The sequence below is a fragment of the Salmo trutta genome, chromosome 30, assembly GCF_901001165.1.
Source record: "Salmo trutta chromosome 30, fSalTru1.1, whole genome shotgun sequence".
Classification (NCBI taxonomy): Eukaryota; Metazoa; Chordata; class Actinopteri; order Salmoniformes; family Salmonidae; genus Salmo; species Salmo trutta.
Genome location: NC_042986.1, coordinates 11,975,583 through 11,998,626, shown reverse-complemented (window position 1 = coordinate 11,998,626; position 23,044 = coordinate 11,975,583). Strand labels below are relative to the sequence as shown.

Sequence of the window (23,044 nt, the reverse complement as noted above, 5' to 3'; positions counted from 1 at the left end):
TCATGGTTCGGGCTAGGCCCATTAGTTCCAGTGAAGGGAAATCTTAACGATACAGCATACAATGACATTCTAGACGATTCTGTGCTTCCAATTTTGTGGCAACAGTTTGGGGAAGGCCCTTTCCTGTTTCAGCATGACAATGCCGTGTACAAGAACTTGACTGGCCTGCACAGAGCCCTGACCTCAACTCCATCGAATACCTTTGAGATTAATTGGAACGCAGATTGCGAGCCAGGCCTAATTGCCCAACATCAGTGCCCGACCTCACTAATGCTCTTGTGGCTGAATGGAAGCAAGTCCCTGCAGCAATGATCTAGTGGAAAGCCTAATTGCCCAACATCAGTGCCCGACCTCACTAATGTTCTTGTGGCTGAATAGAAGCAAGTCCCCGCAGCAATGATCTAGTGGAAAGCCTTCCCAGAACAGTGAAAGCTGTTATAGCAGCAAAGGGGGGACCGACTCCGTATTAATGCCCATGATTTTGGAATGAAATATTTGACAAGGAGGTGTCCACATACATTTGGTCATGTAGAGTATGTTTGACCTCGAAACTACAAAATACAACTTCTCACAAGTAAAGCCAGCCACCACAACCACTATAAGCTTATACAGATCATAATTACATTATGACATTTCTAGAGATGCGTCCCAAATGACACCTTATCCCATATGCAGTGAGATACTTTTGACCAGAGCCCTGGTCAAAAATAGTACACTATAAAGGGAATAAGGAGACATATAAGACACACCATTGATCTCATCTCCAACAGCCAAATGCAGCAGAATAGGTTGACTGTGGTGGGAATTGCTTTGCTCCCACTGTTGATACATCTTTTAAAACACAAACACCTGGTTTCCATGCAGCGGGATAGATGCAATTTCAAAGCCTGAGGAAAATAATATCACCTGAGTAAAACAACACAAGTTTATGAGTAAATATGAGAGCAAAGTACAATGCCTTGTAAAAGATAACAAGGACCAAAGAGAACATTTATATCAAATTATTCAGAACTATGAAAACATGCTGAGCATTTTTTATAAGGAAACACAATTAATATAGTATATCAAACAACATGTTGATGAATGGACAATGCATGACATCAGCAAAACATGTAAATACGTATTCCAGATAACCAATCGTTGTTTGTGTTTGATCATTGTTAGGCACTTATGGCTGATGAAAATACAATAAAAACGCATCAAACATGAGAAGAGGACTTCGCAAAACGGCACAAACAGATCTGCTACCAGGCTAATTTTCATATCACAATATGGATTTTGAAATGAGGGTGACGATCAAACACATTAGATGCAATATTAATAATTGGTATTGTTTTGGCAGATTCTCTCATCATTGGACATCAATATGATGGAAATATTAAACATAAACAAAACATATATTTTCTCTCAAATATGTAAACAGTCAGCAAGTAACTTTACAGCATGTTTACTCGAACACTTCGGATTTCTTTCACTGACCCATGGCTAGTGAATGCATGGTCTGTATCCATCCACATGGAGACAACAAGCGTGCCTCAGAAGCTTCTGACATGTTTAGAAGTTATCACAACAAAATTAAACCAACTACACAATGCTCACAACAACCTCACTAACAAAATCATCAGAACAACAAATACCATTTTTTTGTGAGTAAAGCGTTAGTCAGTTAGCATAGTATGGTTGGATATGTCAGGATGGAGGACGGTGCATGCGATGCGATCAGCCTCAGACACTGTTGGGATTGTAGCAGAGCATGTTGAGCTGGAGGTTCTCGTCCCAGTGTCTGAGGATGATAAAGAGCTGGTTGGCAGCAGACTTGACCGAGGCTAAGTCCTTTCCTTCAGGGATGCTCTGGGCACTGAGCCACATGCTAGCCTTAGCTGCTATCAGCTCCCACTCTATGAAGTAGCTCGCCGAGCTGTGTTCCAGCCAGGCCAGGGCTACAGCCGTGGCCCACACCATGCCCTCCGTATCAAGCCTCTTCTCAGACCCAAGGGGCGCTGCTGGGGGGGTTTCCACACTCTCCGACTCCGAGTCCCGTCCGCCGTCAGTCAGAGAGAGAGGGTAGAGAGGGGGCTCGGCGTAGGTGGTAGGCGTGGAGGGGCCGCCCAGGAAGAAAAGAGAAGATCCTGGCCCACCCTCCATCCGGAGACTCCTGGCCAGGTGTGAGGGGGTGTGGCCCGTCTGGCTGTGGCTGCTGACAGCCAGGTCTCCAGTCTGGTGGTGGCCTGCCAGGCTGGTCTCTGTTACCTTAGCTGAGCTCTCAAATGGAGACGGAGAGGTGGACTTGTGGCTGTCTTCTGCAGTGCTGCGGTCTGAGCGGCAACTGGCTGAGTGGGAAACGTGGTGACTCAGACTGACCCGGTGGCTGGTGAAGGGAGATGTCCACTTCAGCTTGTCCATGTGCACATTGATGGCCTCACACAGAGCGCTGTCCAGGCAGAACGCACCACACGCCAACTGTAAGGACACCTGTACCAGAGAGAGGGAGATGTAGGGTGAAAAAAAGATAAAGATTTATATTTTAAAAAACGTGGCGTTTTGTCACCACTGCATTACGCACCAGAGGAATGTAGTCTTTTTTTTCATTCTCGCTCTCCCCTACAGAGTTGCTGGTTTTGCTGTGTGAGCCAAACATGAAGCCCCTGGCAGCCCGGGTCAGGAGTCTTGTCCGGCTGAGAGTCAGCCTGTAGAGGACAGGAGAGAGATGCAGCATCTCAAGATCAACTTTAAGTTTCATTCATTGCCATTTGTAAGCACAAATACATACACTGGATTTTCTCTGGGACATAACGAAGCATATGCAGCCCTTATTTCCTGCTCCTAGCATAACCCTGCCATTCTCAGCACATACCTATAGTTCAACATAATAACAACTGAACCCAGCCCTTATTTCCTGTTCCTAGCATAACCCTGCCATTCTCAGCACATACCTATAGTTCAACATAATAACAACTGAACTCAATAAACACAAATGCCTCGTCCGTTTATGTTATTTCACGACAAAGGAAAAAAAGGAAACGTATTGGTCGAAGCAAAATTTTAAGATCCTTCCATCAGTAAGGATGCATAGCATCCTTAAGAATGGACCTCAAGGGCACTGGCACACAGTGAAATTGTTTTCATTTTGAGAAAGAAGGGGAAAGGGACATTTTTCCTACACTGGGAAATGCACAAATGATGCATAGTGGAAAAAGGCGACTGAGTGGTAATGTGTGCCTGAGAGATAAGACTGGGGGAGATTAGGATGACATGGAGAAAGGAGACATTACATCACACAAAAAACAAAGCACTCGAAGTAGGGCTGTCCCCAACTAAAACAAATCTTACTCGACCGATTGATTGGTCAAAATGTTAAAACGTGTATTTTTCCATATATGTGATTCGTTTAAGGAAACTAGGCGTATGTCGCACGTCACTACTTCACAGGAGAGGGATGTGAACATAAACATTTATTTTCTTGGCAGAAATTCCTTCTGAAACATCTGAACTTTCATGTGCCTTAATAACAAACTTGTATTCCATCCATAAATACAAATAGATTTTTGAAATATCGAGCCTAGTTGGTTTAGTCACGGAAAAAGACAGGAATCTTACCGCTAGCCATGATTGGCTGAGATAATGGATGGGCTGGACATGCCGGGAGATGATTTTGGATTGGTCTGCCATGTAGCATGCTTCTGTTTGTAACGTGAGCTGTTCAGTATGTGTTGATATTCTTTTCTACCGCACCATTTAAAAAAATATATAACGTTAGCCATCGAGAACTACAAAAGTTTTGCTACTTTTCTCAACAACATTGATGCCCTGAATTTAGCAGGCACTATCAACAGTTCAGTTGGAAAAAGTGATGGACTACTTTCTGCACACGCCACGGTCAGTGTGAACCGGAGTGACTTGACACAACATTTGCCAAACAAGATGTAGCTACAAACAAAACGGAGTTAGATGGTTCCAGTCTGCCGTGAAACGTTTATCCATGTATACGGGTAAGAGTCTAGCTACATTTTCAGATATAAGTTTCTAATTTAGTCAGAAAGTTGTTTTTATTGCAAGTTAAAGCGTACTGTTAGTTAGCTAGCGAACGTTAGCTTGCTGGCTCACTAGCTAACGTTAAGTGTATGATCTGTCTAGTAATATTATTCGAATCAGAAATCAATTTGCATTTCTAGTTAAAGAAAAAATAACATATGACATTTTTTTCCCTTTCATGCTGAGTGGTTATCGAAAGGGAGAAACTGGACGATTTTTAAATAGGCTATGTTGAGGAACTATTGTCATTCTCAATGAATGTAAAAACAGACTTTGTTTACTTGCAGTTTGAGGCAAAATAAAAAATTACCTTAATTAAGAAGCTCCACAGTAATGGTGAGTTAAGACAATCAGAAATAGTAGCAGATCCCAAAATGGGCACATCTAAAAGCCTACATTTGCATGCAGGCCAGGTAGCCTAGGCCTACTTCTATGCGTAATCATGTGGTTGTCCTTACTCAAAATTGACAGGAGCGCTCCAAGAAAAAAAAACATTAATAAATTGATAACTCATAAATGAAATGAAATAAGCAAAAACTGGTGTAGCCTAGATTGTGTGCACTGCAAACAACGTGTCCACTCCTACAATGACAATGGTAAGACTGTATCAGTTAATATATTGAATGTATTAACAGAAATGACCTTAACCAAACAAACATTGTAGATGAGAAATTATGGAAATTAATCATAGGCTAAATATACTACTGGTGATACTGGTGTGGCATCCCTTTGGCCTATTCAATGGATTAGTCCACTCAGACAGGCGTGAATCAGACAGGTGTCTCGTTTTTTCCCAAATGTTGTTATGTTACAGACTTATTCTAAAATTGATTAAATTAAAATGTTTCCCTCATCATTCTCTGAATACTTATGTAAATAAGATATTTCTGTTTTATTTTTTTGCAAAGTATGTAAACCTGTTTTCGCTTTGTCATGGGGGGGGGGAACAATTTAATACATTTTAGAATAAGGCTGTTAGGTGTGGAAAACGTCAAGGGGTCTGAATACTTTCCAAATGCACTCTATTTGCTACTGCTCTACTAAAAAAAAATATTGAAAAATCTTGGTCAACCAACAGCTTATCGACCAAACAATCAACCAGTCGACTAAATAGGGTCAGTCCTAACTTGAAGTCACTAGACCTAGCAGGTGCCCTCAGAATATAGAGTAACAGGAAGTAACAATTATCAGTTGGCAATAAGACAGCACTAGCGGTCTAGTTAGTATTTTATTCTCCATTCTGGCCCTCTCCATCACCCACCTGGCTGAGAAGAGGCTCTCCACCAACTTCTGTGATTGGTCTGAGGTCACAGACGGGCTCCTCTGGGGGGCTGAGAGAGACAGAGAGAGAAAGAGAAATAAAGAGAGAGAGAGAGAGAGAGAGAGAGAGAGAGAGAGACAGTCAGTCAGGGCACGTTAGTTTTCCATTTAGCTCTCCCCTCTCCTCTCTCCCCTGAGCATCACGACCACATGACACTACCACACAGTACACAGATAAGACACCCACAGAAGGTTGGAAGCCACAGCAAAGGACAAACACAATCTAGCAGCTGTGTGTGTGTGTGTGTGTGTGTGTGTGTGTGTGTGTGTGTGTGTGTGTGTGTGTGTGTGTGTGTGTGTGTGTGTGTGTGTGTGTGTGTGTGTGTGTGTGTGTGTGTGTGCGTGTGTGTGCGTGTGAGCGGGCATGTTTAGACGTTATCAATGTAGACCATAAGAAAACAAATGGGCTTTTTAATGAAGACAATATTATTTGCGAGCCAGTGATTTTCCTTGAAAGCAAAACAGGCCAGATAAAAACTCACCATTTGTAAAGCTGCTTCTTTCCCAACCAGAGGATGAGGGGGTGCTGCATGGAGAGGCTCCATCTTCCACACCTAAAACCCAGCAAAAAGATAGGTCAATGTCATTTGAAAAGTTTCACTGTGGACAACATGAATAGTATACTACACAGGTAAAACACTCAAAGCATATTCTATGCTATGTTAATATGAATGCACTAACTGTAAGTCGCTCTGGATAAGAGCATCTGCTAAATGACTACAATATAAAATGTAAATGTTTTACATACAGATCTCACATTACTGTATTGATTCAAACTTTAAAAAAACATATTGTTCACAAATGTATCCTTTGTACAGTTATATTTCTTTAATGTAGTTATTTGTTACATTTGACTGTGTAAAACCTAGCAGTACTACTTGTTTTTCTGAGAGTGAGGCGGATATATAGCGTTTTGCAAAAAACGTGATTATTTGTCCCTCTGAAATGAAACCATCAATTGATAGATTTCAAATACATGTCTGTCATTGCACAACCCCATGCCACGATTAGATAGTCAAAAAACACACAACCTCTTTCATAACTTCTTTAAACAATAAAAGCTAATTTAACAACATTTCTGAAAATAGTCGTTTTGGAATGAAGCTTTTGTCACGCCCTGACCTTAGAGATCCTTTTATGTCTCTATTTTGGTTGGTCAGGGCGCGAGTTGGGGTGGGCATTCTATGTCCTTTTTTCTATGCTTTGTATTTCTTTGTTTTGGCCTGGTATGGCTCTCAATCAGGGACAGCTGTACATCGTTGTCGCTGATTGGGAGTCATACTTAGGCAGACTGTTTTCCTTTGGGGTTTGTGGGTGGTTATTTTCTGTTTAGTCATTTGTTACCTGACAGAACTGTTTGGCTGTTGTCTTTTGTTTAATTGTAAAGTGTTCTCATTTTCCATTAAATTTCATGATGAGCACTAACCACGCTGCGCCTTGGTCTACTCCATTCAACAGCTGTTACAGCTTTTCATATAGAAATGACTAAAACCTGTCAGATCTGTCTGTTTGGCAGGTGCATGAGCTCCTAAAACTATCACCTGTCACACATTTTCACACATTCTTCTACTATGTAGTACGGTAAAGGTCTTACTGGGGTGCAGATGCCCGTCCTCAGCCTCCTCTGACATGCAGCCAGACTGGGAGCGGCCCAGTCCGATGGAGTAACCCTGGTTCTTCCTGCTTCCCGAGCGAGAGCCCCACTTCAGACCCTCACCTGAAACACCCAACAGAGACACAGTGTATTTCCTAACCAAAAGGGTGACAGAAGTCTTAGAACTATACACATTTGTAGTATTAAAGGACAAAGTTACCTTGATTTTAATAAAGGTCTGAAGAAGAGTCAATGGATAAAATAATGATTTTAAAAAACTCCCATCCATTCAATGTGAACGTATGCATACCAAGAATTCCAAAACGTTTTGGAACACTGTAAAGTCCATGGAGAATAAGAGCACCTCCTCCCAGCTGCCCACTGCACTGAGGCTAGGAAACACTGTCACCACCAATAAATCTACGATAATCGATCATTTCAATAAGCATTTTTCTACGGCTGGCCATGTATTCCACCTGGCTACCACTACCTCGGCCAATAGCTCTGAACCCCTGCAGCAACTTGGACAAGCCCCCCCCCCCCCCCCCCAATTCTCCTTCACCCAAATGCAGACAGCTGATGTTCTGAAAGGGCTGCAAAATCTGGATCCCTACAAATCAGCTGGGCTAGACAATCTGGACCCTCTCTTTCTAAAATTATCAGCCGAAATTGTTGCAACCCCTATTACTAGCCTGTTCAACCTCTCTTTCGTATCATCTGAGATCCACAAAGATTCGAAAGCTGCCGCGGTCATCCCCCTCTTCAAAGGGGGAGACACTCTAGACTCAAACTGTTATAGACCTATATCCATCCTGCTCTGCCTTTCTAAAATCTCCTTTCTAAAACCTCAGCCATGCTCAAGGTCCTAAATGATATCATAACCGCCATCGATAAAAGACAGTACTGTGCAGCCATCTTCATCGACCTGGCCAAGGCATTCTTATCAGCAGACTCAATAGCCTTGGTTTCTCAAATGACTGCCTCGCCTGGTTCACAAACTACTTCTCTGATAAGAGTTCAGTGTGTCAAATCGGAGGGCCTGTTGTCCGGACCTCTGGCAGTCTCTATGGGGGTGCCAAAGGGTTCAATTCTCGGGCCGACTCTTTTCTCTGTAAATATCAATGATGTCGCTCTTGCTGCTGGTGATTCTCTGATCCAACTCTACGCAGACGACACCATTCTGTATACATCTGGCCCTTCTTTGGACACTATGTTAACAAACCTCCAGACGAGCTTCAGCTTTAACTCTGTGTTGTTGTTTTTGTCGCACTGCTTTGCTTTATCTTGGCCAGGTCACAGTTGTAAATGAGAACTTGTTCTCAACTGGCCTACCTGGTTAAATAAAGGTGAAATAAAAATAAATAAATAAAAATGAACAGGAGTGTCTCACCTGGGTTGATGTAGTCGATTAAGGTCTGTAGATATTCATTAGTGTCCAGATCAACAGGGACAAATGCAGTGTATTTACTGAGAATGTTACAGGCCTTGCTGGTGTGGATGGCATACAACTGGCATCTTCTGCCAGAACCTGGAAAATAACATGTTGTCACCTTATCATCTTTGATTTACACAAATTCCATTATAAAACTGATTTGAAGAAGTAAACTATTACCAAAACAAAACAATAAAAGACAATCACTCCAAAGGATACCATTTGTGACTGAATTCAGGAAGGTGAGCTTATGTCAAATTTTCAAGGTTAGCTTTTTTTACAGACTCAGAGCTTCAAAATGGTGTATCATACACTGCAGTTAGGGGAAACATGGGAATGTGATAAACGTTGTGGCAGACGGCAGGGAGAGATGAGGGGAGTGGTTATTGAGGGGAGATATCTTGCAGCCCGCTGGTTCCACCCCAGAGCCTTATATGGACTTCCTGCCCCAAATAGACAAGGCTGTAGATCGTTAAGCCAGGGAGTGCTTGGGGATAAAGGAGGAAGCAGCCTGCACAAAGGAGCAGAGTAAGGAAAGATCAACGTGCATTGATTTGCATTCTAGTTGTGCTACTGGTGTGTTTTGTTATTGAACTTGGTGACGTGGAAACCCCACACCCTTGAGCGTGCTACATATGGTGGAGAATGTGGAGAGGCCAAACCAAGCTCAATAACTAAACAGACACAGAGCACAATGGAAGAATTGGTGAAACGGCTGGTGGAGGCGAACATAGCACAGCAGGCTATGCATCGGGAGCTGCTGGAGGAACAGCGTCACCAGACTGCTCTCCTGCAAGCTGAACTCAGCCAGCTGACAGCCGCCCAGGCCGGCATAGCGGCAGGTGCAGCAGTCTCTCGTCCCAAACCCAGTAGGTTTATACTGAAGCTGACAGAGGCTGATATTGAGGCTTATCTACATGCCTTCGAGAGGACGGCGGCTAGGGAGAAATGGACCCATGAGCAATGGGCCAGCCTACTAGCACCCTTCCTGTCAGGCGCGGCACAGAAGACCTATCAGGATCTGACGGTTGACCAGGTGATGCATTACGAGGTGCTGAAAAAGGAAATCTTGCACCGGTATGGTTACACCCTGATTAGCAGGGCACAAAGATTCCATGATTGGGCGTATGATCTTACAGCATCCCCCCGATCACAAATGCATGATCTAATTAGGCTGGCCAAGAGCTGGCTAACTGCTAAACCCCTGATGCTCACGACGATCGAAAGTGGTCATAGATAAATTGATACGCTCTCTCCCGAAGCTAAATAGTTAGCCAGCCAAGCTAACCCGCAGATCAGCTGGTGGAACGGGTGGAAGGCCAACAGGTGGCTTTGGAAGCCAGACTGGAGGAAGAGGTGGCAAGTCTGGAAGACATGTTCCCAATGGACCATGAAGTGGCACCAGAGCCCGACTCTCTAGCGGGCCGGTTCGGCACGGCCCAACTGGAGGATCCCAACTTGGCCAGCGCTCTCCAGCAGGTGACCGTGGTGGACGGAAAGCCCGTGGAGGGAGTAAGTCAAATAACCTACCCCCATTGCTCTATAAAGAAGTTGCTATATCAGGCCGTGAAGAAGAATGACGAATGTCTGGAGTTGTTGTTGGTGCCCCGTCCCTTTGTACCATCTGTCCTGAAGTTGGCACACTCCCATCTTCTTGGGGCTCACCTAGGGGTGGAGAAGACCTTAGACAGGATCAAGGCATGATTTTACTGGCCAGGAGTGAAGAAAGCAGTGGAAGAATACTGCCATAGTTGCCCTGAGTGCCCGCAGGTGGCACTTAAAACCCAATTTTCACAGTCCCTTAATTCCCCTACCCATTATTTCAGTTCCTTTCAGCAGGACCGCAATGGACCTGGTGGGACCTCTACCCAAGAGCAACCGAGGGCACCAATACATTCTGGAGATTCTGGATTATGCACCAGGTACCCAGAAGCCATTCCCCTGCGCACCATGGCCACCAAGGGAATTGCTGGTCATGCTGTTCTCCCGAGTAGGCATTCCTGACGAGAACTTGACCGACCAGGGCACCCCGTTCATGTCACGAATCATGAAGAATCTATGCAAGCTAATGAAAATAACCCAGTTGCGCACCTCAGTGTATCACGCTCAGACCGATGGATTGGTGGAAAGATTCAATCAAGCCCTGAAGCAGATGATAAAGAAGGTGATGGAGGCTGATGGAAAGAATTGGGATCAGCTGCTACCCTACCTGATGTTCTCGATCCGAGAAGTGCCCCAGGCTTCAACAGGATTCTCTCCCTTAGAACTCCTGTATGGGAGATAACCCCGAGGACTGCTGGACGTGGCTAAAGAAGCCTGGGAACAGCAACTGTCGCCACACCGAACCTTGGTGGAGCACGTGGGAGACATAAGAGATTGGATGGCAACCCTGTGGCCCCTGGTACGGGAACACATGCTGGAGGCCCAAGCGCGGGTGTACAACAGAGGAGCACAATGAAGGGACTTTCAGCCCGGAGACAAAGTGTTGGTCCCCACCTCAGAATGTGAGTTTTTGGCCCGATGGAACAGGCCAGACAAAGTCATTGAGAAGGTGGGTGTAGTTAACTATAGGGTCAGACAGCCGGGACGTAGGCATCTGACCCAGCTTTACCATGTGAATTTGCGAAAGAAATGGAATGCATGTGATGCACCCTACTCTATTTCCCTGAAGAAGGCTACCCCAGAGACCGAGCCGATGGAGGTGCCAATGGGGGAGCAGCTGAGCCATGCCCAGAAGCAGGAGCTGAGGGAGTTGGTCGGCCAAAACCAAGATGTGTTCTCCAGTGAACCAGTACACACCGATCTGGTACAGCACAGCATCATCACCAAACCCAGGAAAAAGGTGAAGTTGAGACCCTACCGGAAACAAGGAGAGAGGCTGTCAGGACCGAGGTAAAAACGATGTTGGAAGCTGATATAATCGAAGAGTCAAATAGTGAGTAGTGCAGCCCCATAGTGTAATGATGTTAGAAAGGTCAATTAAATCTCAAAGTTCAATGCCTACCCCATGCCCCGAATTGATGAATTAATCGAACGACTAGGGACCGCCTGATTTATCAGCATGCTAGACCTGACAAAGGGTTATTGGCAGGTGCCCTTAGCTCTCGAGGCACGGAAGAAAACTGCTTTCACCACCCCGGACAGACTGATCCATTATAAGAAGCTGCACGGGGTCCCGGCCACCTTCCAGTGGTTGATGGACCGGGTTCTCCAACCCCATTGGGAGTACGCGGCGGCATACATTAACGACATTGTGATCCAGGGGAGCGAGTGGGAGACACATCTAAACCAAGTGAGCGCGATATTGCAGGCCTTACGGGAGGCGGGGCTAATAACGAACCAAAAGAAATGTCGGCTCGGCTTGCGGGAGGCTGAGTACCTGGGGTACATGACCGGGAGGAGATGTGTCAAACCCCAGGTGAAGAAAGTGGAGGCGATTTGGGACTGGCCCCGCCCCCTCACCAAGAAGCAGGTACGCACGTTTGCGGGGTTGACTAGTTACTACCGGAGACGTATTCCCCACTTTGCCTCCCTAGCCAGCCCCCTGACAAAACTGACCAGGAGCCGTCTGCCCGCCCAGGTGATGTGGACCGAGGAGACGGAGAAAGCCTGCCAGGACCTAAAGGGAGCACTTTGTTCTGGACCTGTGCTGGTGACACCAGACTTCTCCAAACCACTGGTGGTACAGACCGATGCATCCGAAACAGGGGTGGGTGCCATCCCATCACAGCTACAAGAAGGTGAGGAACACCCAGTCATGTACATTGGCCGGAAGCTGTTGCCTCAGAAACAAAGTTATTCCACGGTGGAGAAAGAATGTCTAGCGATCAAGTGGGCGCTGGAAATGCTGAAGTATTACTTATTGGGACAGCCCTTCACCCTCGTAACAGACCATGCACCACTGGTTCGGATGTCACAGAATAAGGACAGTAACACCCGTGTCACCGGCTGATTCCTATCCTTACAGCCCTTTGCTTTCTGTCATCCACAGATCAGGTGCAGCCCATGGAAATGCCGATGCCCTCTCCAGGAGGGATGCTCTAGGGAACTGGACCGCCCTTCCCTCCTGGTCAGAGCTGAGGGGTGGTTATTGAGGGGAGATATCTTGTAGCCCACTGGCTCCACCCCTGAGCCTTATATGGACTTACTGCCCCAACGAGGCGAGGCTGTAGGTCATTAAGTCAGGGAGTGCTTGGGGATAAAGGAGGAAGCAACCTGCACAAAGGGGCAGAGTAAGGAGAGCAACGTCCATTATGAAGAGTGGGAGAAGAGAGAATAATATCTGAGATTACCCGTTGTGACCTGGACTGTCGGATTACCCCCCTTGTGTACTGAACCGTATTGGCTGAGGACCCAAGTTTTAGGATTACCCCTGGAGAACGGAACAGACAACGAGAATGCCTTGTGGACTGTGAAGTAATTGGTGAATTCCCCTTTCTTCCCCAGTGTACAAAAATCCCTAATAAACTTCCCATTTGCATTCTAATTGTGCTTGTGGTGTATGTTTTGTTATTGAACTTGGTTACGTGGAAACCCCACACCCTTGAGCGTGCTACAATGTGTTATGTAACTTTGGAGATAAGTAGGAGAAAATGCCATGAAATTATTTTTACTACCATTTAGCAATGTTCACAACTTAAGCCTTAGCCCCACCCATCTCTAAGAATTCATATGTAAACGCATGAGTCAGTATGACATTGTCCTCCAGAATGTAGTTTCTCTATTATCCCCCTCCCTTATCTCAGCCAATCATGGATCCTGCCTTTCTCCCTATATAGCTCAGTGCTTTCTATTGGGCTAAACTCATTAGATTTTTTTTTCATATTTACAGATCCCATACAAGTTTGTTATTAAGGCATATGAAAGTTAACATGTTCAAGAAGGCATTTCTGCAACAAAAAAAAAATCACATCAAACCTGAATCCGGTCACATTTGAGCAATGAGATATTACCCATGTCTTACGCACCATGCTCAATCTCACACTCCTTATCTGCCATGTTTTCAAAATCCTGAATAATGGAACGTCCAGCCAGATGATGGAACGTTTCGTTCCATAGTTCCTCGTGAACTTTCTCTTCCCGCTCTCTGCCCTTCAGGTAGGGGTTTATGTCAAAGGTAACCTCCCACTTGACTGGCTTCCCGCAGAGCAGGCCCGACACCACGGCCTTACAGTCCCCCTTCACCACCTCCTGACAGGCTGGGGTGGTGTTCAGTTCTGGCATGGCTGGAGGCTCCTGGGGGGTTTCTATCTCACACAGCTGATTGGGGTAGCAGTCTGGTAACACAACAATGAGAAGTTAGACGTCTTGTCTGGGATATCAGTTATTGAATAGATTAGTGTGTCTACCATTGCTCAATGTTCGGGTGAGTGGGGGGGGGTGTGTGGTTGTGGACGCACCTGCGTCTCCTAAGCTGCCGACAGAAGGGTCAGTGGAGGAGGAGCAGTCCTCCCCACCGGTGCTCCTGGCTCCTCCTGGAGCGTGCTCTGTGTCAGCCCTGCTCCTGGTGGCTGCGGCCTGCAGGTTGGAGCCGGGGGGCTGGGCCTGCTCTAGGTCCACCTCTTGGGGAGCCCACTCCAGATGGGAGGAGGGTCTGTGAGAAGCCCCGTTGGCAGGGCGCCCCCTGGAAGCTGTGGCAGTTGTGGCACACAGGTTCACCAGCTGTGGCTGTCAGGGGTTAGACATAAAGATACATGTTTAGCTAAATACTATGACCAAATATGTTATTAAACTTTATTGCAATGTTCATTTATGTCCAGAATAATTGCAATACATCCATTGACTTACTCCCCACGACTGTGAACCGACCATAGACTAATTGCGACCGTGCCCATTCAGCCAAGAAACTCACTTAAGTGTTAAGGACCATTACAGTGATGGCATTGTGCATGCAGTAATCATAGACTCAGTCATCAGAGCAAAGTGGTTTTGCCCATTCCACTGTTTACACTAAATCAGTGGTTCCCAAACTTTTTATAGTCCCGTACCCCTTCAAACATTCAACCTCCAGCTGCGTACCCCCTCTAGCACCAAGGTCAGCGCACTCTTAAATGTTGTTTTTTGCCATCATTGTAATCCTGCCACACACACTATACAATACATTTATTTAACATAAGAATGAGTGTGAGTTTGTCACAACCCGGCTCGTGGGAAGTGACAAAGAGCACTTATAGGACCAGGGCACAAATAATAATAATCAATCATTTTGCTCTTTATTTAACCATCTTACATATAAAACCTTATTTGTTCATCAAAAATTGTGAATAACTAACCATAGGTTAATGAGAAGGGTGTGCTTGAAAGGATGCACATAACTCTGCAATGTTGGGTTGTATTGGAGAGTGTCAGCCTTAAATCATTTCCACACAGTCTGTGCCTGTATTTAGTTTTTATGCTAGTGAGGGCCGAGAATCCACTCTCACATAGGTACATGGTTGCAAAGGGCATCAGTGTCTTAACAGCGCAATTTGCCAAGGCTGGATACTCTGAGCGCAGCCCAATCCAGAAATCTGGTAGTGGCTTCTGATTAAATTACATTTTCACAGAACCGCTTGTTGCAATTTCGATGAGGCTCTCTTGTTCAGATATTGGTAAGTGGACTGGAGGCAGGGCATGAAAGGGATAACGACTCCAGTTGCTCGTGTCATCCGTTTCGGGAAAGTAGCTGCGTAATTGCGCACCCAACTCACTCAGGTGCTTCGCTATATCACATTTGACATTGTCCGTAAGTTTGAGTTCATTTGCACACAAAAAAATCATACAATGATGGAAAGACCTGTGTGTTGTCCTTGTTAATGCAGACAGAAGAGCTCCAACTTCTTAATCATAGACTCAATTTTGTCCTGCACATTGAATATAGTTGCGGAGAGTCTTTGTAATCCTAGATTCAGATCATTCAGGCGATTAAAAAAAACACCACCCGGATACATCATTGCATAGTGCAGAAAATACACGAGAGTTTAGGGGCCTTGCTTTAACAAAGTGAACCATTTTTTCACTGTAGTGTCCAAAATGTCTTTCAAGCTGTCAGGCATTTCCTTGGCAGCAAGAGCCTCTCGGTGGATGCTGCATTGTACCCAAGGAGCTTCCCAGGAGCAACTACTTGCACGCGGGTTACCACTCTACTATGTCTCCCTGTCATGGCTTTTGTGTCATAAGTACAGATACCAACATGAGCAGCAGCTACGTTTGGCTACATACGGACCGTTAGTGGAATTCCCGCGAGAGAGTAACGGTTAATGTGATTGGATGTTAATTATTTGTCTAGGCTACCTGTATTTGACATTGTGTTGTTATTTCGCTGAACACTAGATGGTTTAATTTTATTTTTGGCAGTGAAACGAGGCTAATGAGGCGAGAAATAATGTAATCACATTTTTATTTGGCATACCCCCGACGGCATTGCTTGGGAATACCTGCACTAAATCAAGGACAATGCCAGATACATTCTGATGATCTTTTATGACATGGGTTATGCCACAATTTGAATTAGCTGATGTCAATTTGTATAAAATGTTTTCTTATATATTTCTTTATATGCTTTCTGTTGATGACCTTGAAACCTGTTTTGTCTTAATAAGCAGATCAATAATTTCAGCACCCAGAACCAAGTCTTGCGTGCACTAGTAACTATCACACTATGCAGATCAAAGTCAAATTCCAAGTATATCATTTGTACAAGGGCAGAAACCATAGAATGACAGGTGAGCCTTGCCTCATTATGCCAATGCGCTCTGGGCAACTTTCAGACAGTCCATTATCATTCATGAAATGATGGTGGCTCTCATTAGTGATGAGAGAACATTCCTCTTTTGTATTCTTGATTACACTCCAACTCAGCCCAGGGTCAGATCGCTTTCTCCCACGCCATTATTACTCATCCACCGTCACTGCAATTTCAACACTGACTTCCTGGCATATCTTATCGAAAAGACAATATAATTGTCCGAAAGAGATTTGGGGTTTTCATGTTCATGTACAAAATGCCATATGCTGCAAGATCAACCTGTAAAAAACAATATTTTCCAGAATAATGGTTTTTACTTTTACCATGAAAGCCTATTATTTTTGCGCCAATGTCTTAGGTATTCTGTGGTGTTTCTTAAATTGCTTTTGTGTGGTTATGAACAAAGAATAAATTGGATTGTCACTTAAACGATTCTATTTGAAGATTGAAATCAATGAACCATGTGTATCATATTAAGACATGTTTCTAATGATTTCTATAAATGTTTTTATTTTTGAACAATTCCCCTCGTAGTCATTCTTCCTCAGGTTATAAGTAGAGTGTGAGATAGATGATGAGGACAGAGACAGTAGGAAGAGGGGACATAGGAATCGAACTGCAGTCTCCAGGGTCGAGACCCAGATCTGTTGGCAGTGCCACAAGATCACAGACACTGCACTCACGTGGTAGTCAGTCTTCCACTGTGCTCCATAGTCAGGGCTGGTCTGTCCATTCAGCTCCTGGACCTTAGCTCTCCTCAGTGGGTTCTTCCCCTCTACAGACCTGGGGTCACTGGGAGTGTAGGTCTTCTTCATGTTTTGGTTGTATTCCACTATCTGGCTGGTGCTATACACACGTCTTCTAGGTGACGTTTTGCTGTCCATTCCTATGGGTTTGTGAAAAGATCACATTCATTTATGTGCACAAATACAACTTTTCATGTCTGAATGCATGATCATGTCTAACCAAGTGATTGTTATCGCATGAATTGGACCAACTAAAGAAAAATGGCATTTGAACCAGTGGAAAGGCAGAGATGATCTCAGACCTCTAGATTCTTACCCATGGCTTTGTGTTCTGTGGGGCCAGGGCTGCTTTCTGACATGGAGTCCGGATAGGAGTCAAACGGCAGGCTGGAGTGTATGTCCCTGTGCGTTTCTGGACCATCAGAGAAGCCTGTAGTCGTCCCTGGGTCCTCCTCTTGGGAGTGGTAAAACACTGAGCTAGCTGACACATTGGAATGCATCATACTGTATCGCCTCCTTTTATCCTGGTGGAAGAGTTGAAAGAGAAATGTTTGAGTGCTCAATCTCTACACCACTTGAGAGAGTAATTGATAGTTGCTGACCGAGACATTCATTTCAAGATATAGCTTTTCGACACCTTTCAGAGAGGATATTTTAGCCTTCAAGAAATAATCCACATCCTTCACTTCAATCACTTAACATAGAGAAGATCTATTGAATTGAAATAGAGGGGAACAGATGATGTGCTTGAGTCTCATTTAGGAGTGAGGAGACTCAATATCTTAGTCACACTAAGAAAATATGAACACATATGACATAGCCACTTTATGTCAAGGTGTAGGCCTACTTACAGATTTGGGATTGGGATGGTAGCGCGTGGTGTCGCACACCACGCTGTAGCCAATCAAACAGTCCCCAGGGAACAGGAATGTGGAGCCCACTGGGGAGAGCAACACCTCCTTGGTGTCAGGGAACAACCAGTCGATGGCTATGTCACTCAGTACTGGGGCCATGGTCTTCTTCAGCGACTTAATAATCTGGGAGAATATACAGATAAGAGAGATGCAGTTGATATAGAATAGAAACAGAGATCTATCGAAGTTATTCTTATGATGTTCAGTGATCTGGGAGAGTACAGGCAGAGATGCAGATGACATTGCCTTCCTTGAGTGCCAGCATTATAGAGGTGAAACGCGGATTCCTAGAATACCTGAAATTATGACATTCCCTCCGTCTGTGCAATACAATTTGTTTTGTGAAAACAAGACTAGAGCCTGTAAGCCTGTGAGTATGGAATAATAAAGGACCCTTTTAAAACATAAAGTATGCTGTGAATCAGACTGATTCTAATGGGTGTTTTATTCAACAAAATGAATTGTTAATTGCTAACAGTGGCGAGCACTCTGTCTGAACAATTTGCATCCACTGCATAATGGCCCTCCTCTATGACATTCAGAATCGCTGGTTGTCACAAAGAGGAGGATAAACATGTGATTGGAAATGAGGACCTTGGGCTGCAGTCTCTCCCCTTCTGCCAAGAACTCTGCCGTTCCTTTGGAAACGGCCGCCAGTCCTGTCATCAGTCTCCTGCAAGCACTCTGACCGATGCCGAAGGTGTAGCACCTGCCAAAACAAGATTCACATCTCAGTGGCTTAGTGGCCTGGAAAGACCAGCGGCCTGAAAATGTCTGTAGGTATCGGAGTCTAATAAGCGTCAGACACCCTATCTCTCATAGACATTTATTCCCTCACAGAGACCTCTTGAGACGGTCCAGTAGCTCAAAGTTGTGGTGGTATATTACAACACCCCCCCCCCCCCCGCAAAGTTTTGGTTTAATAAGTCCATGTAATTTGCTGCACATAGCAGCAGAAAACTGGATAATGCGAAATGTAGTTAATTCTCCGCAATGAGAAGTATGAAGAAAATGACAGAGCAGTGGAAGAATTTAGTGTGTCATCAGGCACCCTCAAGGCAGTCAATGAACGCATTGCGCCGAGAGTAGTTAACAAACTAGACCTCGATTCAAATGTATCAAGAAATATGAATCTGTATGCCTAGCAATCAACAAATGTACATCGTTTAAAGCACACGTTTACAAGTCTCAGTCACAAATGACAGCACCAATAAACCCCCTATGGTGAACAACATTGGTGCTTTCAAGACAACTGGGAACTCTGAAAAAAACGATGACGAATCATGAAGTCAATGAAAGAGATCCGAGTAGGACTTCTGAGTTGTATGACCGTTCAAAACAAATTTTCCCAGTTGGAGCTCGTTTCCTTCCGAGTTCCCAGTTGTCTTGAACGCCCTGAAGTCGGAAGTATGAGATCTCCCAGATCTGAGTTCCCAGTTGTTTTGAATGCGGCACATGTGAACAAGAGGCTCGTAGAATCATTCATGACTCTTTTCGAGTTTTCAGTTCATTGTTCGCCGGTAAGGGCACTGAGGTATAATAAAAATGGATAGGGGTCATAGTGGCTCTGGCCATTATTGAGTCAAATGAATGAAATTAGTCTAAAGATTTGCTCTTTTGACTAAACTAGTCAAAAAGATCAGAGTCAGCAAAAAGATCAGAACTACCCATCACTAGCCTGATGAGGACCGAGAGTGAGACAGAGAGTGAGAAATGATCGGACTCTGTTGATGGTCAATTTTCATCATCATGCAGCCTAATGCCATGTCTCCTTATCAGTTTTCCCATTAGGTTTGTCAATTTCACTTCACATGTCACACTGAGTACAAATTAGAGATGTCAATCTCCATCTCAACATCAGCAGATGCACCAGCGATGGCCGCTCTGCATAGTTGGTGGGGGCAAACAGTGGGGATTAAAAAGGAGGCGCAACCTTTAGCATAGCTACATGTCTGACGTGGGCTGTGTCCCAAATGGCACCCTATTCCCTATACAGGAAAAAAGTAGTGCACTATGAAGGAAATTGGGTGCCATTTGTGATGCAAACCTGGTAGCAGAGGTTCATTAGTATTTTCTCTGTCCACTGACCGGGGATGTGCTGATTTGTGAGTGTGGAGCAATAATGATTCTGGACGCGCGGACGGATTGGCCAGACCACTGTGTATCTAATCCAATCATCTGGGGTTATTCATCCTTTAAAAAGGGGAATATTTAAAGTTAATTACATCAGTTGTAGTTCAAGAGAGGATGACTGCGGACTGAGATTGGAGATGCAACAACCAAAGTGAAACAATAACCAATTCCCTGCAGACAGTATTGTGTTATTGGCAGTCTTGGTCTATCAACAGCTGGTGTTTTGATTCTTCAGTTGCAGTGTTTGAAAATATTAGCATATTACCATATGACTTTGTTGACACTGAGTTGCTTTGACTTTACCATACCCAAAAGTGTTGCGCGGGTTGATTCATAACCAGCAGTCTGCGCGGGGCGGGTTTAGGGCCATGAAATATTGTGTGGATTAATGGCGGGTGGTGGTGGGCGTGTTGAATAAAGAGAAAACAATACCTTACCATAAATGTAGCCTATCATTCTTGTGCAATTTATATCTATAGGCTACATTGGCATTTTTATTTCCTCATTTTACGCTCTGGCATTTGCGCATAAGCCTAAACTTTATAGGCCAAACTGTATGCATGCCAAACAGCCTTCACGCTAATCGACAAATGCTTTTGGGATCAGTCAGTAAATGTTAATGTCTATCCATGGAGGCGAAAAGGACAATGTTGGAGTTTAAAGCTGCAATATATGTAACTTTTTGAGTGACCTTACCAAATTCACATAAACGTTTGTGTTATAGATCGGTCATTCTAATTGAAAGCAAGTCTAAGAAGCAGTAGATCTGTTTTATGTGCGCTATTTCTATGCTTCCCGTTCTGTAACGTCCTGGCCATAGAGAGGGGTTTTTGTTCTTTATTTTGGTTAGGCCAGGGTGTTACATTGGGTGGGCGTTCTATGTTCATTTTTCTATGTTTTTGTATTTCTTTGTTTTGGGCCGTGTGTGGCTCCCAATAAGGCACAGCTGTAGTTCGTTGTTGCTGATTGGGAGTCACACATAAGTAGCCTGGTTTTCCTTTGGGTTTTTGTGGGTGATTGTTTTCTGTTGTGTTCATTTGGGACCAGACAGGACTGTTTGCTGTCGTTTCTTTTCATGTTTTGTATAGAGTGTTTATGTTCATTAAAATATTTAATAATGAATACACATCCTCCGCTGCACCTTAGTCTAATTCTAACGACAGGCGTTACACGTTCTTACGTTTCGTTTTTGCATCTTTTACTTTCGGTTTTGTACACCAGCTTCAAACAGCTGAAATTACAATATTTTTGGTTATGTAAAATATTTCACAATGGTTTAGATGGTACAATGATTCTCTACACTATACTTGCTTGTTTTGTCACATAAACTGAAATTAGGCAAACTATTCGAATTTTAGCAACCAGGAAATGGAGGAGTGATTTCCGCATAGCGCATCTTTAATTCTATAAGGGGTAAAGCTGCAAAATGGAGAGTTGAAAATAAAGAGAAGGGAGGGCCAGAAAAGTAATGTTAGGAAACTATGGACACTATACCAATTGGATAGTCGCAAGACTGACTTCAAATAGGCGTATGGCACCTCAAGGAAACTGTAGCCTACTGAATAGATGGGTTAAATGGAAACTGAACTCTGGACACTGCAGGTCTATAACATCTTACATTACCTTTATATTAATTCCTGCAGAATTAAGCATTTCTTGCAGTAAAAAGATACACCAAATGTAGGAGTGGAGAAATATGATTTTTTCCTTTCTGCATCTTGAGAGAATGTGAATGCAGTTCCATCTGTAGAGTTGCTATCTTTAAAAGCTGATAGTAGCCTATTTCAACCACATAAACATGGTCATTTTCATAGCTGTTTGGTCGTTTTCATAGCTTTCTATTTCTTACAACCGGTCAAACTGATGTAATTTGGAAGTTTTTTTTCTCCCCGGTCCCTAAACTTCTTTGCTCCGAGAAAGAAGCAGAAATTACATGGAAAACTTTACCTATGTCAACTAGATTGAAGCATTAATTCTATCGATTTATGACATTCTGGTAAGCAAGGGTTTATTTAGTCTTCTAGGGCAACATATAGGCCTACTGACATAATTATATACTGTAATTATAGACAAGTTGACCAACAAACAACCTACCACAATGTCGGAAATTATAAGCAGAAATAACTATAATCAGGCAAAAAAAAGAATCCTGCACCCCCTGTCAAATTATTCCGTCATCTCTGACTAGCCTAGAATGCATTTTCTATATTATCAGGTTAGGGTCGGGTGTGGGCCTCAGATTTTCCCTTTACCACATACAGTGCCTTTGGAAAGCTCTGGAGCAGGTTTTCATCAAGGATGTTTCTGCACTTTGCTCCGTTCATCTTTCCTTTGATCCTGACTAGTCTCCTAATCCCTGCCACTGAATCACATCCCCACAGCATGATGCTGCCACCACCATTCTTTACCGGAGGGATGGTGCCAGGTCTCCTCCAGACGTGACGCTTGGCATTCAGGCCAAAGAGTTCAATCTTGGTTTCATCAGACCAGAGAATCTTGTTTCTCATGGTGCCTTTAGGTGCCTTTTGGCAAACACCAAGCGGGCTGTCATTTGGCTTTTACTGAGGAGTGGCTTCCGTCCGGCCACTCTACCATAAAGGCCTGATTGGTGGAGTGCTGCAGAGATGGTTGTCCTTCCGGAAGGTTCTCCCATCTCCACAGAGGAACTCTAGAGCTATGTCAGAATGACCATCGGGTTCTTGGTCACCTCTCTGGCCAAGGCCCCCCCCCCCCCCCCCCCCCCCGATTGCTCAGTTTGGCTGGGCAGACAGCTCCAGGAAGAGTCTTGGTGGTTCCAAACTTATTCCATTTAAGATTGATGGAGGCCACTGTCTTCTTGGGGACCTTCAATACTGCAGAAATGTTTTGGTACCCTACCCAAGATCTGTGCCTCGACACAATCCTGTCTCGGAGCTCTACGGACAATTCCTTTGACCTAATGGTATGGTTTTTGCTTGGACATGCACTGTAAACTATGGGACATTATATAGACAGGTGTGTGCCTTTCCAAATAATGTCCAATTAATTGAAATAATGTCCAATCAAGTTTTAGAAACATCTCAAGGATGATGAAAACAGGATGCACCTGAGCTCAATTTTGAGTCTCATAGCAAAGGTTCTGAATACTTATGTAAATAAGATATATAT

The 23,044-nt window shown here is 44.2% G+C and overlaps 1 protein-coding gene across 1 annotated transcript in view; it reads right to left on the bottom strand.

The window, feature by feature from the left end:
• Window positions 1-489: 489 nt before the first annotated feature.
• LOC115167966 (von Willebrand factor A domain-containing protein 5B1-like) overlaps window positions 490-23,044 on the bottom strand; it is a 50,894-nt gene continuing 28,339 nt past the window's right edge. The window contains exons 10-21 of the mRNA XM_029722763.1: window positions 18,359-18,473; window positions 17,702-17,887; window positions 17,167-17,374; window positions 16,788-16,990; window positions 13,778-14,045; window positions 13,346-13,654; window positions 8,337-8,474; window positions 6,947-7,069; window positions 5,835-5,906; window positions 5,294-5,363; window positions 2,564-2,687; window positions 490-2,472 (exon numbers count right to left, since the gene is read on the bottom strand). Coding sequence (XP_029578623.1) covers window positions 1,726-2,472; window positions 2,564-2,687; window positions 5,294-5,363; window positions 5,835-5,906; window positions 6,947-7,069; window positions 8,337-8,474; window positions 13,346-13,654; window positions 13,778-14,045; window positions 16,788-16,990; window positions 17,167-17,374; window positions 17,702-17,887; window positions 18,359-18,473 — 2,563 coding nt within the window. The 3' untranslated portion in view covers window positions 490-1,725. The remainder of the gene's footprint in view (window positions 2,473-2,563; window positions 2,688-5,293; window positions 5,364-5,834; window positions 5,907-6,946; window positions 7,070-8,336; window positions 8,475-13,345; window positions 13,655-13,777; window positions 14,046-16,787; window positions 16,991-17,166; window positions 17,375-17,701; window positions 17,888-18,358; window positions 18,474-23,044) is intronic.